Source organism: Anguilla rostrata, chromosome 8 (genome assembly GCF_018555375.3).
Source record: "Anguilla rostrata isolate EN2019 chromosome 8, ASM1855537v3, whole genome shotgun sequence".
NCBI classification, from domain to species: domain Eukaryota; kingdom Metazoa; phylum Chordata; class Actinopteri; order Anguilliformes; family Anguillidae; genus Anguilla; species Anguilla rostrata.
The window spans coordinates 10,494,227-10,511,164 of NC_057940.1; the positions used below are offsets into that span (position 1 = coordinate 10,494,227).

General features: G+C 51.4%; 1 protein-coding gene across 1 annotated transcript in view; it reads left to right on the forward strand.

Annotated features, from left to right (window-relative positions):
• phlpp1 (PH domain and leucine rich repeat protein phosphatase 1) overlaps positions 1 to 16,938 on the forward strand; it is a 61,232-nt gene that overhangs the window by 41,573 nt on the left and 2,721 nt on the right. Inside the window, exons 6-16 of the mRNA XM_064346314.1 lie at positions 732 to 959; positions 3,507 to 3,709; positions 4,001 to 4,061; positions 4,305 to 4,400; positions 6,747 to 6,902; positions 9,475 to 9,675; positions 9,950 to 10,112; positions 12,461 to 12,591; positions 14,997 to 15,113; positions 15,725 to 15,919; positions 16,526 to 16,754. Of these exons, the coding sequence (XP_064202384.1) occupies positions 732 to 959; positions 3,507 to 3,709; positions 4,001 to 4,061; positions 4,305 to 4,400; positions 6,747 to 6,902; positions 9,475 to 9,675; positions 9,950 to 10,112; positions 12,461 to 12,591; positions 14,997 to 15,113; positions 15,725 to 15,919; positions 16,526 to 16,754 (1,780 nt within the window). The remainder of the gene's footprint in view (positions 1 to 731; positions 960 to 3,506; positions 3,710 to 4,000; positions 4,062 to 4,304; positions 4,401 to 6,746; positions 6,903 to 9,474; positions 9,676 to 9,949; positions 10,113 to 12,460; positions 12,592 to 14,996; positions 15,114 to 15,724; positions 15,920 to 16,525; positions 16,755 to 16,938) is intronic.

The following is a 16,938-nucleotide window of genomic DNA, read 5'->3' on the forward strand; positions in this document are numbered from 1 at the left end:
CAGTCTTGCTCTGGTCACACTGTGTGTGTGTGTGTGTGTGTGTGTATGTGCGTGTATGTGTGTGTTTGTGTGTACGGGCGTGTGTGTGTACGTGTGTTTGTGTGTATGTGTCTGTGTGTGCTTGTGTGTATGTTTGTGTTTGTGTGCAAATGAATGTGAGCATGTCCTGGGTATGTGTTTGTGTAACCTGTGTATGGGTGAGGTGTGTTAGTTTGAGGTATGGGGTTTAGAAATATATGAACATTGGAAATTGCAGCTCTACATCAAGACTAAATGGAATGGAAGCACCCTGCTGGGTTGTTGTGTGAAAAACAGCCTGTGCTGCGGAGGTCTGGGCGCAGTTGTTTGTCTCGATAGCGACCACAGAGAGGACTGTGTCTGAAATCCCCTGCATTCCACAATCTACAATCCCAAACAGCACTGAACCCGCTGTCAATGCTGCCCCCTGGTGGCCGGAACTGGCCAATGACAGCCTTAGGCTCCAAAATCGATCAACAACAGCCTTGTTGTTTTCCCTTCGCAGTTTGTAAGTTTAATCTATGTGATCGCTGAACCTTGCAGTCTGCTTCTGTGAGTCTGAAAATGGAAACCCGTGTTTAATTGCGTGTCGTGGACCGTTAGGCGCAGATGTTGAGAGCTTGCCGGGCGCGAGCGTTAGCGTCGCGTCGGGCTCTGAGCTGAAGGCCCAGATGTGCTGGCGTAACGAGCGTCTCCCTCGCCTTCCCCCCCAGCCTGCAGACGTTCCTGTTGGACGGGAACTGCCTGCGGTCCCTCCCGGAGGAGCTGGGGGCGCTCCAGCACCTCAGCTACCTGGGGCTGTCCTTCAACCAGTTCAGCGCCGTTCCCATGGTGATGGAGCGGCTGGCGGGCGTGGAGCGGCTCTGCATGGCGGGGAACGGCCTGACCGCCCTGGAGCTGCGCGCCTTCCGCCTGCTGAGGGTCAAACACGTGGACCTGCGGTAAGGAGAGACGCGCACGAGTGCTCTATCGTGCTCACACTTACACACACGCACGTACGCGCTTTAATATACACTACCCTCACACACACAAACACTTTAACGTACAGTACACCCGCACACACTTATACACACGCACGAGCGCTCTAACGTGCGGTACACCCGCACACACTTATACACACGGACGTATGCGCTTTAATATACACTACCCTCACACATACACACACACGCTTTAACGTATAGTACACCCGCTCACACTCATACACACGCACATACGTGCATTAATATACACTACCCTCACACACACACACACACACACACACTTTAACGTACAGTACACCCGCTCACACTCATACACACGCACATACGTGCATTAATATACACTACCCTCACACACACACACACACACACACGCTTTAACGTATAGTACACCCGCTCACACTCATACACACGCACATACGCGCATTAATATACACTACCCTCACACACACACACGCACTTTAACGTACAGTACACCCGCACACACTTATACACACGCACATACGCGCATTAATATACACTACCCTCACACACACACACACACACACACGCTTTAACGTATAGTACACCCGCTCACACTCATACACACGCACATACGCGCATTAATATACACTACCCGCACACACACACACACGCACTTTAACGTACAGTACACCCGCACACACTTATACACACGCACATACGCGCATTAATATACACTACCCTCACACACACACACACACACACACACGCTTTAACGTATAGTACACCCGCTCACACTCATACACACGCACATACGTGCATTAATATACACTACCCGCACACACACACACGCACTTTAACGTACAGTACACCCGCACACACTTATACACACGCACATACGCGCATTAATATACACTACCCGCACACACACACACACACTTTAACGTACAGTACACCCGCACACACTTATACACACGCACATACGTGCATTAATATACACTACCCTCACACACACACACAAGTGCTTTAACATGCGGTATACTCACTCACGCATTAATATACACTGCACACACACACACACACACACAAGCATTAACATACAGTACACTTGCTCACGCACGCACACACAACACACCACATCCGCATTAACATACACTACACGCACACCACACAACGCTTACATCGGTATACTCACTCACGCATTAATATACACTACACACACACACACACACAAGCATTAACATACAGTACACTTGCTCACGCACGCACACCCACACACACACACACACACACATAAACATACAGAACACACACTCACACACACACATACACACACACACTCATATACATTCACATACAGTACACTCCCCCACACCCGCGCTTTTCTTGTAAAAATCTTTGTTGGATATTTTTGCTGTCTCTTTTACTCTCTCTACTGCTTTTTGAAAAAGGGAACGGCAGTGTGGTCAGAAATGACCGGCGTCTGAGTTCGCGGCCGATAGCGCGATGTGCTGAAGACACGCAGTGCTCGCAGAGTAAATAAGGAACGCTGGAAACAGCGCGGAACACGGCGAAGAGCACGATCCGGGGCTGCCGCGCGTGAGCGTGCACTCATTGGCTAACGGCCTGGGCATGCTCTGGGAAAAAACGCTCGCGTAGGGTGACTTGCGGATTTTGAAGTTAATTGATCACCGTTAGCACGTTAGCGGCGGATGTGGGCGAGGTCTTATCCCCCCGCCGCACGCGTGACCGCTCGAACACCTGCTGCACGATACAGACGTGGACCACAGTCTGCCCGTGGAGTTTAACATCATCGTGTGGCTCTCCGGTGCAAACGTAATCTAAAAAAAAATAAAAATTTATTTAGTGTCATTTCATTTTCATTTCATTCAACGGTTTGTGGTTCGGATACACTGCAGTTTGAAGTTCACGCCTCGGGGTAACTTTGTGACACTTGTCAGAGTTAATAAGTTACCTTATTACATAGAAGCACTCTGTGTAGCTCTTTGTCTAGGCTGGCCCAGAAAATGTGTCACCGTGTTTTTCCACTAGCCTGTGAGGCCATTGCTTTTCATTTGACATATTCAGGACAACATTTGTGATCCTAAGAATAATGAAGGAAACTGACCTGTGCATGGGCTAGCCTATATGGATGCAGTGTTTTTCCTGGCCCAATGGGAGCGCCATATCCTGATAGGATTGGGCAGAGTGCACATGCTCTGCTCTGTGTCAGGCCAGCTATGTATGGGTTCTGAGGTTCTGCCCCGCCCTGACCTGTCCCTCTGTCCTCTCCGCCCTTTGTGCCTCTGTCCTCTCCATCCTCTTCGTCCTCTCTGTCCCTCTGTCTTCTCGTCTCCATCTCGGTCCTCGTCCCTCTGTCCTCTGTCCTGTCCGTCATTCTCCTCTGTCCTGTCCTCTGTCCTCTTCCTCGTCATTGTCCTCTTCTCCATCCCCTGTCCTCTTCTTCCGTCCTCATCCCTCGTCCCTCGTCCTCTGTCCTCTTCCTCTCCGCCCTCTCCCTCTGTCCCGTCCTCTGTCCGCTCCTGCCAGGCTGAATAAGATCTGCCAGGTGCTCCCGGAGGAGCCGGACTTCCTGCGTCATGTGACGCACCTGGACCTGCGGGACAACCGGCTGCAGGAGCTGGACGCCTCCATCTTCCCCCGCCTGGAGGTGCTGCACTGCGAGAGGAACCGGCTCACCTCCCTGTCCCTGCGCGGAGGCCCCCTCAAAGCGCTCTACGCCTCGGCCAACAGTAGGTCCCCCTGTCCCTAGTCTCCCGTGGAGCTCAGTCATGTGACTGTGCTGTGATTGGTGGAGCTCAGTCACATGACTGCAGTGTTTTGAGGAGTTGGGTTGCATGGATGTGGTGTAATTGGTGGTGCTGAGTCACATGACTATGCAGTGATTGGATTAATTGGGTCACATGGCTGCACAGTGATTGGATGAGTTGGGTCATATGGCTGTACAATGATTGGATGAGTTAGGTCACATGGCTGTTCTGGATGGTACTCACTCTCATTCACTCCTGTGTGTATTTCTCCAGAGCTGTGCCAGCTGGAGGTGTCTCCTGTGCCCTCTAACCTGACTTACATGGACGTCTCCAGGTGAGCCTCACCCACATTCTCCACATATGTGCACCTGAGCACCTGAGCTCACGCTTAGCAGGGAACAGGGAGACTGCTGCAGCCTCCTCTGTAGGACACGAAAATGAGCTAAACATGATCCAGTCCCTCTCTCCCTTTCATCTGCTGTAACTCCTCCCCCTCAAATTCTTCTCCCCCTCCCTCTCCTCCATATAAAACCCTGCCTGTCTCCACACCTTATCTGTTAACCATCCTGGGTCGCAGGAACCGTCTGGAGTCCCTCCCCGATTGGCTGTGTGACCTCAGGCAGCTGGAGGTGCTGGACGTCGGCCACAACCGCGTCGGCGAGCTGCCCGCTCGGTGAGTGTGCCCGCTGACCCCGCCCCTGACCCCCCGCGCCAGCGCTGTAACAGATACGCCATTCTCCCTAATCTAACCCCCCTGCGGGACTGCTCAAGTGATACTTCATTACCCCGTACAGGGAAATTCATTAGACTGGCACCTCCATGTCTTAAAAAAATATATATAACCACAATATGCAACACGAAGCATAAAAGCTATCCTACAGATATCGTATCATCACAACAACACTGGTCTAAATCGCACCGTAGAGCTCTATGGCTGCAGGACCGAACGAATCTCCGTATCTCCTTTTGCATATTTGATGCTGTAGGTGGGGGAGTCTGTTTCTTTTCCTGCGTAGTTCGGCGCGTAGTGGGCGTCTAACATTTCCGAGGGCTTGCCTGGATTTATTGCGCGGTGGATATTTGGTACGGTGCAGCCGCTGGTCTGACTCACAGTCTTAACAGCTCTTTCTAGGGCTTTTTTTGGGCGTCTCTTTTGCATATTGCCCAGAACACCAATGAGGCGGAAGGTTATGATGCTTTGCAGTGGTCACTTATAAACGAGCTCCTATAAGAGCCTATGGGCATTAGAAAAGATCCGCTGCAGAGCTCTAGAAACGTGTGTGTGTGTGTGTAAGGTTGAGGGTGTGGTGTGTGTGTGTGTGTGTGTGTGTAGGGCTGCAGACAATTGTTTACATGTAAATGTCAGTGCTTCATTAGTTAAATAATTCGTCGTTGACTGGAAGAGAACGTTTCACTGTGAATTAGATCAAATAAATCCAGTGCTTTTATTTTGAAAAAAATTAAAAAGTCCTCAAAATAACTGGGGGAAGCTCTGCCGAATGACATGTTTGCCTCAGATTCTGTGAGCTCCACTAGGGGGCTCACTGCTGTGAGTTATTTCCACAGCTCCCAGAGGTACATGTAGAGAAGGCGGGCAGTTTGTCAGAAACCTGGCATCAGCAGAAGAGAATATAACTCCACTGACTCAGGCCTAGCTTTCCCTGACTCAGTGGTCTGCTCACTGTACAGAAATAGTCCTGTGTTCGACCCAAGTTATTTGTCAAGGAGACATACACAACCACACAAGTGGTCAGGGGAGATTGCCATGACAACGCAGCCCTTATCCGCTGAGTTCGGGGACGTGGGTGGTACTGGAGCAAAATCCATCCCATCTCTCTCCCCCTCTCTCTCTTTATACGTGACAAAACCACCCCCTTCTCTCTCGCTTTCTCTCTCTCTCCCTCTCTCTCTCTCGCTCTCTTTCTTTCTCTCTCTCACTCTCTCTCTCTCTCTCTCTGTCTCCCTCTCCCTCTCTCTCTCTTTCTTTCTCTCTCTCTCTCTCTCTCTCTCCCCCTCTCTCTGTTTCCCTTCCTTTCTCACTACCTCACCCCCCCCCCCCCCCCCTTAGGGTATAGGCTACATGAATAAATATCCGCTCTCATAAGTCAGCAGAGTTTAAAGGAGTTTAAAGATGTCCGCTCCTCCCCTGGACTCTTTTTTCTCCGGCGCGTCTCCCCCCCAGACGAGCGCGTCGGTCGCCCGCGCTCAGCGGGTCTGTTTTTTTCCTGCTCTCTCGGCGTCGCGGTGATGGATTCCAGCGGGCAGCGCTCGTGCGCCTCCGCGGAATTACCTTTCCTCCCGCCTTTCCAGGGTCGTCCGTCTCCTCCGGCTCCGCCTCGTAAACGAAGCGGGCTTCTCCGAGGTGTGGGGGCTTTTTTTATTAAAGAGCCGGACTGACGTTAATCCACTGAAGGTACGTTATGGCGGCGGTGACGCCAGTAGGCCCCGGGCCTAAACAAACGTCCGTGCGCCATGTGACCTACTCGACTCCACCCATTTAACGAGCGCCAGAAGTCGTTTTTATCTCACTTTGAAAAGTTGCGTTATGTAATTAATAGGAGGCTGACGGGTACTTAAGGAGTAATCTGTCTTTCAGCAGCTACAAAGTTCTGCTCTTATTACGAGAGTTTTCAGGCCCATCTCGCCTTTCTGAATCCTCTCTGTGTTTCCTCTTCTGCCAAAACAGTGACTGTCAGCAAAATTCAAATAGGATTTGCAAAAGTGTCACTGAAGCGTTTGTAAACTGTACAGGACAGAAGTGCTTAGCAAACAGAATCGTGCCTTCTCATTAGTCTCTTCTTGTGTGCCTCATTTCCTGTACAACAGAGCATTTCCTCGTTTAGACAGTCACAAAAAGCCCTTTTCACATGCGCTGACAAGGTGAAACCTACGGTACCTGGCTGTGCGTGCGTGTGTGTGCCTGTGTGTTCTCCCAGACGGTTGTACAGCTGAGGGTGTGTGTGTGTGTGTGTTTGTGTGTCTGTGTGAGTTTTATTCACCGTGTGTGCTCTTTTCCTAGACTCTTCTGCAGCAGCAGTCTTAGGAAGCTCCTGATGGGACACAACCAGCTACAGCGGTTGCCAGAGCGACTGGAGCACACGCAGGTGGAGGTGCTGGACGTCCAGCACAACCAGCTGGTGGAGCTGCCCTCCAACCTGTTCCTCAAAGCGGAAAGGTAGGCCCCCTAATGCCCCCGCACACCTCATAACAGACAGGTAGTCTGCCTGGTACACCCACACACCTCATAGCAGACAGGTAGGCCCCCTGCTACACCCTCACAGCTCATAACAGACAGGTAGCCCCCCTGCTGCACCCGCACATTTCATTACCGTCAGGTAGGCCCCCTGCTATACTCTCACACCTCATAACAGACAGGTAGGCCCCCTGCTGCACCCATACACTTCATAACAGACAGGTAGGCCACCTGCTACACTCTCACACCTCATAGCAGACAGGTAGGCCCCCTGCTACACCCTCACAGCTTTTAACAGACAGGTATTCCCCCTGCTACACCCTCACAGCTCATAACAGACAGGTAGGCCCCCTGCTATACTCTCACACGTCATAACAGACAGGTAGGCCCTCTGCTTCACCCATACACTTCATAACAGACAGGTAGGCCCCCTGCTACACTCTCACACCTCATAGCAGACAGGTAGGCCCCCTGCTACACCCTCACAGCTCATAGCAGACAGGTAGGCCCCCTGCTACACCCTCACAGCTCATAACAGACAGGTAGGCCCCCTTCTGCACCCACACACCTCTTAACAGACAGGTAGGCCCCATGCTGCACCCATACACCTCATAACAGACAGGTAGGCCCCCTGCTGCACCCATACATCTCTTAACAGACTGGTAGGCCCCCTTCTGCATCCACACACCTCTTAACAGACAGGTAGGCCCCCTTCTGCATCCACACACCTCATAACAGACAGGTAGCCCCGCTGCTGCACCCACACATTTCATTACCGTCAGGTAGGCCCCCTGCTGTCCTTCACATCCCTGTACAGTATCAGCAGCACATTTAAGTTCAGTCTCCACTCAGCATCTGCTGGGATGTGGTTACAGCGCGTGGCTGTAAAGAAAGCTATTTTTTACGAGGCCATGTTCCCGATTTCAAGGGAACACTTGATCTCATCGCATACGCGGCCTGTTGTCCTTGCCTCGGTGAAACGGACGCTGTGTGATTGATTGCTCTCCCCTGCTTCAGTCAGCCCTGCATTGTGTCCTCGCACACTCAAGCACACGCCCACACACACACACACACACACACACACACACACGCACGCACACACACACGTGCATTTAAGCGTACAGGCATAGCCTGCAGAGTATTTATTACCCACGCTGCTTTGGGAAGGCTCAGGAGCACAGCGCAGGCCCGGAGGATAAATCTTAGGGGTCGTGGCAGAAATACAGGCTGCAAGGCATTGTGGGTAGAGCTCTGTACTCTCTGCATCCTGGGCCCCAGGGCCACCCGTACCATCATCCTGCTGCACGAACAGAACTTTATCTCCAGCCACGACCCTGCTGAGTAAGTTACTCAGTGCATTTAAATAATGTGCTGCTTGTAAAAGTTACATCCTTACAGATAAATCAAAAGATTGCCTTTTTTTTCATCGAATCGTTTTAGTGTGCTTTTCAAAGATTTCTTTTTTAAAACAACGAAGACATTTATCACTTTGAATTCTCTCAAAGAGCAGCTGAAATTGCTGTGTCCAGTTTGTCTTTTTGCACACACCGGGCAGAATTACAAGATGGTTTTTAATGTTTATTTTTTCGTTTTGCTGAAATGGTGGAAACTTGCAAATGCCAAAGGGAGTGGCTGTGGCTGTGGAATGTGCAAATAAATGTTGAAACAAATATGGAAAATCTTTCTGAAAAGACAAAATAACTAACAAATCTGAGTACTGAATACCTAAAAAAAAATACGAACTACTTCCAAGTCCATAAACAGGAACCTTTTCACCTAAGGGCTGGTGGGCCCTTCACAGTTCAATGTGAACGTCAGTTATTACATATAATACAAGAATAATGTTTATGTATGGGACAGAAGGGTATCGATGCCCTTAGGCCAGTTGTGTGCTATAAATGTAGCATCTCACTATTACATTGGCAGGCTGGTGCCTACACAGAATAATGTTTGTGTAATATTGAGGTTCCCCGTGCTGTAGAGTGATTTTATATAACGTTACTGCCTTCTTACATTAGTACAACCTGATGTCTTTGTGAGTACAGTTCCCAGCAGTCCTATTGCAGGTGTAATCTCAACTATAGATGCCGTTTTTGGTGCAGCCGATTGTGCCTGACAGTGCAATGCTACATTAGGTCTCTGAATCTACAGCAAATCTGACTATGTTGTTAAGAGGTTTCTCATATATGTATATTACTGTTACTATCATAGAATTTATAGATGTCTATTATCGTTATTTACACAGTGTTTTCTATGTCTTATATATGACTCTTATACATGTATGTATAGATCAGTGGTGTCTGTTGGTGTCTAATATATGACTCATACTGTATATGTATAGTTACATGGTGTCTGTAGATGTATATTTGTGGGTGACAGTTTTATCATCACTGAAGATGTATATTAGTGTTATAATGCAGTTTCTCTGTAGATATATAAATACATGACTTTTGTTACGTGGTGCATAGCTGTCCAATAGAGCTATGTCACATTGTTTCCATGTGGATGTACAGTATGTTAGTATCTAACAGTTGTGTCCACTTTGGGCCTACAGTTTGCGGTGTCTGAATGCTTCGGCCAATCAGCTGGAAGGCCTGCCACCCTCCAGCCTATCAGAAGAGAGCCACAGCATCCTGCAGGAGCTCTACCTCACCAACAATCGGCTCACCGACAAATGTGTGCCTCTACTGACCGGACACAGCCACCTGAGGGTACTGCACATGGCATACAACCAGCTACAGAGCTTCCCAGCCAGGTAACATAGACAAGCACATGCATTCATACATACATGCATACTGTGCCTACATGCATACGTACATACTGTACATACATACACACATACATACATAGTGTACATGCATACATACATGCATGCATAATGTACATGACATACACAACCATGCAAACTCAAACAAAAATACACATAGAGCACGTACAGGCACACATACACACATACACACACACACATGCTGTGTGTACTCACAGCCTCTCTCTCCCTCCCTCTCTCTCTCTCCCTCTCTCTCTCTCAGTAAAATGGCGAAGCTGGAGCAGCTGGAGGAGGTGGACCTGAGCGGTAACCAGCTGAAGGCGGTGCCCACCACCATCCTGAGCTGCCGGCGCATGCACACGCTGGTGGCACACTCCAACTGCATCCAGGTCTTCCCCGAGGTCATGCAGCTCATGGAGATGAAGGTGAGGGCGGGGCCGGCAGGGGATTGGGCCGTGCAGCCTGATTGAGTGCTGAGCTGTATTGGGCCTGGCTGTATTGCTGGGCCTGGCTGAATTGGGCCTGGCTGTATTGCACCTGGCTGTATTGGGCCTGGCTGTATTGGGTCGGCTGAATTGGCCTGCTGATTGGTCTGGCCTGAAGTGGCGTATGGGTCTGGCTGAATTTGTGGTCTGGCTGAATTTGGGGTCTGCTGATGGGCTGGCTGAATTGGGCCTGGCTGTATTGGGCCTGGCTGAATTGGGCCTGGCTGATTGGCCTGGCTGAATTGGGCCTGGCTGAATTGGGCTGGCTGATTGGGCCTGGCTGTATTGGGCCTGGCTGAATTGGACCTGGCTGAATTGGGCCTGGCTGTATTGGGTCTGGCTGAATTGGTCCTTACTGTATTGGGCCTGGCTGTATTGGGTCTGGCTGACTTGGGCCTGGCTGTATTGGGTCTGGCTGAATTGGGCCTGGCTGAATTGGGCCCGGCTGAATTTGGTCTGACTGTATTGGGCCTGGCTGAATTGGGCCTATCTGTATTGGGCCTGGCTGAATTGGGCCTGGGTGAATTGGGCCTGGCTGTATTGGGTCTGGCTGTATTGGGCCTGGCTGAATCGGGCCTGGCTGAATTGGGCCTGGCTGAATTGGGCCTGGCTGTATTGGGCCTGGCTGAATTGGTCCTGGCTGAATTTGGTCTGGCTGAATTGGGCCTGGCTGTATTGGGTCTGGCTGAATTGGGCCTGGCTGTATTGGGCTTGGCTGAATTGGTCCTGGCTGAATTTGGTCTGGCTGAATTGGGCCTGGCTGAATTTGGTCTGGCTGAATTGGGCCTGGCTGTATTGGGCCTGGCTGAATTGGATCTGACTGTATTGGGCCTGGCTGAATTGGGCCTGGCTGTATTGGGCCTGGCTGAATTGGGCCTGGGTGAATTGGGCCTGACTGAATTGGGTCTGGCTGTATTGGGCCTGGCTGAATCGGGCCTGGCTGAATTGGACCTGGCTGAATTGGGCCTGGCTGTATTGGGTCTGGCTGAATTGGGCCTGGCTGTATTGGGACTGGCTGAATTGGGCCTGGCTGTATTGGGCCTGGCTGAATCGGGCCTGGCTGAATTGGGCTTGGCTGTATTGGGTCTTGCTGAATTGGTCCTGGCTGTATTGGGCCTGGCTGAATTGGGCTTGGCTGTATTGGGTCTTGCTGAATTGGTCCTGGCTGAATTGGTCCTGGCTGTATTGGGCCTGGCTGAATTGGGCTTGGCTGTATTGGGTCTTGCTGAATTGGTCCTGGCTGAATTGGGCCTGGCTGTATTGGGCCTGGCTGAATTGGACCTGGCTGTATTGGGTCTGGCTGTATTGGGCCTGGCTGTATTGGGTCTGGCTGAATTGGGCCTGGCTGTATTGGGCCTGGCTGAATCGGGCCTGGCTGTATTGGGCCTGGCTGAATTGGGCCTGGCTGTATTGGGCCTGGCTGTATTGGGTCTGGCTGAATTGGGCCTGGCTGATTTGGGTCTGGCTGTATTGGGCCTGGCTGTATTGGGCCTGGCTGAATTGGGCCTGGCTGTATTGGGCCTGGCTGTATTGGGCCTGGCTGTATTGGGCCTGGCTGTATTGGGCCTGGCTGTATTGGGCCTGGCTGTATTGGGCCTGGCTGTATTGGGCCTGGCTGTATTGGGCCTGGCTGTATTGGGCCTGGCTGTATTGGGCCTGGCTGAATCGGGCCTGGCTGCATTGGGCCTGGCTGTATTGGGCCTGGCTGAATTGGGCCTGGCTGAATCGGGCCTGGCTGTATTGGGCCTGGCTGTATTGGGCCTGGCTGTATTGGGCCTGGCTGAATTGGGCCTGGCTGTATTGGGCCTGGCTGAATCGGGCCTGGCTGTGCCGTTAGCTCTCAGAGGAGCAGCGGTGCTGTAAATAGTTAGCGGGTCGTTCCAGTCTAATTGGCAGGGCTTGGAATCTCCCCTGAGCTCTCAGTGTACCAGGGCGAGGCTAACGTGACACGGCCTCACTCACACACACACACACACACACACACACACACGAATGCATGCACATACAGTATGCACACACACGCACAGATACACACACAGACACATGGACATACAATACACACACACACACACACATGAATGCATGCACATACAGTATGCACACACACGCACAGATACACACACAGACACATGGACATACAATACACAGACACACGTGTACTGTATGGCTTGTTGTTATGTTATGTTATGTATATGCGCGCATTAGTGTGTGTGTGTGCTTACGTGTGTGCATGCGTTGTGTGTGTGTATGCTTATGTGTATCGACGGTACCTCTCCCTCTCTCCTCAGTGTGTGGATGTGAGCTGCAATGAGCTGACTGAGGTCACACTGCCGGATAATCTGCCGCCGAAGCTGCAGGAGCTGGACCTGACAGGGAACCCCCGACTCAGCCTGGACCACAAGACCCTGGAGATGCTCAAGTAAGAGACACACATGTCTTACACTGGGTACTGACTCCTAACTACCTTATCAGGACACGAGACCCTGGAGGTGTTCAAGTAAGAGACACACACGTCTTACACTGGGTACTGACTCCTAACTACCTTATCAGGACACGAGACCCTGGAGGTGCTCAAGTAAGGGACACACACGTCTTACACTGGGTACTGACTCCTAACTACATTATCAGGACACGAGACCCTGGAGGTGCTCAAGTAAGAACACACACGTCTTACACTGGGTACTGACTCCCTTATCAGGACACGAGACCCTGGAGGTGCTCAAGTAAGAGACACACACGTCTTACACTGGGTACTGACTCCTAACTACATTATCAGGACACGAGACCCTGGAGGTGCTCAAGTAAGAGACACACACGTCTTACACTGGGTACTGACTCCTAACTACATTATCAGGACACAAGACCCTGGAGATGCTCAAGTAAGAGACACACACGTCTTACACTGGGTACTGACTCCTAACTACATTATCAGGACACGAGACCCTGGAGGTGCTCAAGTAAGAGACACACACGTCTTACACTGGGTACTGACTCCTAACTACATTATCAGGACACGAGACCCTGGAGGTGCTCAAGTAAGACACACACACGTCTTACACTGGGCACTGACTCCTAACTGCATTATCAGGACACGAGACCCTGGAGGTGCTCAAGTAAGAGACACACACGTCTTACACTGGGCACTGACTCCTAACTACCTTATCAGGACACGAGACCCTGGAGGTGCTCAAGTAAGACACACACGTCTTACACTGGGCACTGACTCCTAACTACCTTATCAGGACACAAGACCCTGGAGATGCTCAAGTAAGAGACACACACGTCTTACACTAGGTACTGACTCCTAACTACCTTATCAGGACACAAGACCCTGGAGGTTCTCAAGTAAGAGACACACACGTCTTACACTGGGTACTGACTCCTAACTACATTATCAGGACACGAGACCCTGGAGGTGCTCAAGTAAGACACACGTCTTGCACTGGGTACTGACTCCTAACTACCTTATCAGGACACGAGACCCCGGAGTGTGTGTGTCTCAAGTAAGACACACACACACACACACGAACATACATCTTAAACTTTACCAGCGCACAAGACCCTGGAGATGTTCAATAAAGAGACACATTACCAGGACTTGCCTGAAGGAGATTGTTACAAACTAAGAGGAGAGCTGCATTCACCGGTTGGCTGCAAGGTGGATGAGTGCTTTCACAGTTAATCTGTGCAGTGTCTGCAGTGCACTGTTGCAAAACAACAAGCTCATTCTCCGCCTTCGCTCGCACCCGCTGTCGGTCTGAATAATAAACAGTAGGGGTCTGTGCTGACACCCAGTGGTGGAGTCCTGCAATCGCAAGTTGTACTTCTGCTAATTTTGTGTCAGCTCTGGACTCCCATCAGAAACGCAGCGAGATTTCTCTGTGAAGAATAATCCTGTTATACGCTTGCTTCATTTGTCTTATATAATACTGACTGTGCCCTTGCAGTTCTTCCCTCTGGGTCTTTTTTTTGCTATTGTTTATCAAGGAGCACATTTGTAGGCCGTGCTGCAGTCTGATTTTCCCTGTTACACATGCATTGCTGCCAGTATTATTGTACAAACACAGAGAGTCTGTATAAAGAGAAGTAATTACACAGCGCGGCTGCCAACATTTTTTTCGGCGTACTGCGTCTGCAGGATGGAACTCTGCTTTAAACACAGATGGGCCAGAAGGGACGGTTGTGTAACTGACGACGCAGCATCTGTGCGCTTTAAACTTCCCTTTCCCGTTTAACGGAACAAAGCTGTGAGAGAACGGCGGGAGGGAAGGGGGGGGTGGTCTGAACGTGGCCGTAACCGTAGCGATCGCAGAAGGTTAAGGACTGTGTGCCAGTGTGGAGGCAGGGCTCCTATGGGAGAAGAGTGAGCTGTGGTGTAAAAAGAGCTCTTTGAGGGAAGCCGTTGCAAGCACTGTGATTGAGTGTGTGTGTGAGTGTGTGCGTGAGTGTGTGCGTGTGTGTGAGCGTGTGTGTGTGTGGGTGTGTGCGTGTGCATGTCTGTGTGTGTGCGTGTGTGTGTGTGTGTGTGTGTGTGATGTGTGTGTGAGCATGTGTGAGTGTGTGTGTGTGTGCGTGTGTGTGCGTGTGTGTGAGCGGTGTGTGTGTGTGTGCGTGTGTGTGAGCATGTGTGAGTGTGTGTGTGTGTGTGCGTGTGCGTGTGTGTGTGATGTGTGTGTCTGTGTGTGTGTGTGTGTGTGTGTGTGTGTGCATAGAAGTGTGTGTGTGAGAGAGAGAAAGAGAGAGCTCTTGTTTCTCTCTCCACTCCCTGTTGATTGGAGGATTGTGACCTGTTCCCCCCTCTCACTGGTTCACTCTGTTCTCCAGTAATATCCGCTGTTTCCGGATCGATCCGGCCCCCACCTCCTTCTCCGCGGGCGAGCCCCCGGGCGGCCCCGCCATCTGGAGTCACGGCTACACCGAGGCCTCGGGAGTCAAGAACAAGTGAGTCACGGCCCTGCCGACCACACCCACCCCCTCCACCCTGCTCACCCACACCTTCCACCCTGTTCACCCACACCTTACAGCGACGCATTCCCACTTACCATCCACGCCTCCAAACACTATGTACCCAAACACCACACCCCCATAAACCACACCCCCCTCCCACTCTGCTAGCCCTGAGGTGCCTGTAAAGAGCGTTCTGGAATGAAGCTGAAATGCCTGTAATATGAGTGGATGTTCTGACCTCCCTTCTCTCTCTCTCTCTCTCCCTCTCTCCCCTCTCTCTCTCCTTCCCTCTCTCTGTCTCTCTCCCTCCCTCCTCCTCCCTCTCTCTCTCTCTCCCTCCCTCCCCTCTCTCTCCCTCCCTCTCCTCTCTCTCTCTCCTCTCCTCTCCCTCTCTCTCTCTCTCTCTCTCCTCTCCCTCTCTCTTTCTCTCCCTCTCTCCCACACTCCCTCTCTCTCCCTCCTCTCTCTCTCTCTCCCTCCTCTCTCTCTCTCACTCCCTCTCCCTTCGTCTCCCCCTCTCTCCCTCCCTCCCTCTCTCTCTCTCTCCCTCCCTCCTTCTCCCTCCCTCTCTCTCTCTCTCCCTCCCTCCCTCCCTCTCCCCCCAGGCTGTGTGTGGCTGCCCTCTCTGTGGCTCATTTCGGGGACAGTCGGGAGGCTCTGTACGGGGTGTTCGACGGCGACCGGAACGTGGAGGTACCCTACCTGCTGCAGTGCACCATGGGAGACGTGCTGGCCGAGGAGCTGCACAAGACCAAGAGCGAGGAAGACTACATGACCAACACCTTCCTCGTCATGCAGAGGTGCGCATGTGCGCTTATGCATACACATGAATACACACACACACACACACACACACAAATACAGACACATATATATGCACAGACCCAGCGTTTCCTGTGGTGATTTGGTCAGTACAGTGTGTTTGCATGATGAAGGCGTTTCTGGTGTCAGTAGCTAGCTAACGTGTGTGTGTGTGTGTGTGTGTGCAGGCGTACATGAAGGCATTGCGTGTGTGTGTGTGCATGTGAGACTTATGAAGTTGTTGTGTGTGTGAGAGAGATGTGTGAAGTTGGCAGCAGCTAGCTGATGGACTCCTGACTGTGCCCACAGGAAGCTGGGTGTAAGTATGTGTGTGTGTGTGTGTGTGTGTGTATGTATGTGTGTGTGTGTGTGTGTGTGTATGTGTGTGTGTGTGTGTGTGCGCGTGTGAGTGTGTGAGAGACATGTGTTGACGTTGGCAGCAGCTGGCTGACGGACTCCAGACTGTGCCCACAGGAAGCTGGGTGTATGTGTGTGTGTGTGTGTGCGTGTGTGTGTGTGTATGTGTGTGTGTGTGTTGTGTGTGTGAGAGAGAGATGTGTGAAGTTGGCAGCAGCTGGCTGACGGACTCCTGACTGTGCCCACAGGAAGCTGGGCACCGCGGGGCAGAAGCTGGGCGGCTCTGCCGCTCTGTGCCACATTAAGCACGACCCCATGGACCCGGGCGGCTGCTTCACCCTCACCGCCGCCAACGTGGGCAAGTGCCAGGCCATCCTGTGCCGCGACGGCAAGCCCCTCCCCCTGTCCGTCACGCACAACGTGGGCCTGGAGGAGGAGTACCGCAGGACCCAGCAGTACAAGGCCATCATCACCGAGGTGCGCTGTAGTCACTGTAGTACATTAAATACTCTGAAGCCATTTTATGAAGTTACATTACATTACATTACATTACATTTATTTAGCAGACGCTTCTTTCCAAAGCGACGTACAGAAAGTGCATATCAAGGTCATCGTTCTTTGGAAAGTGCAGTGAGCAGGTGATGACTAAAATTAGCTCAAA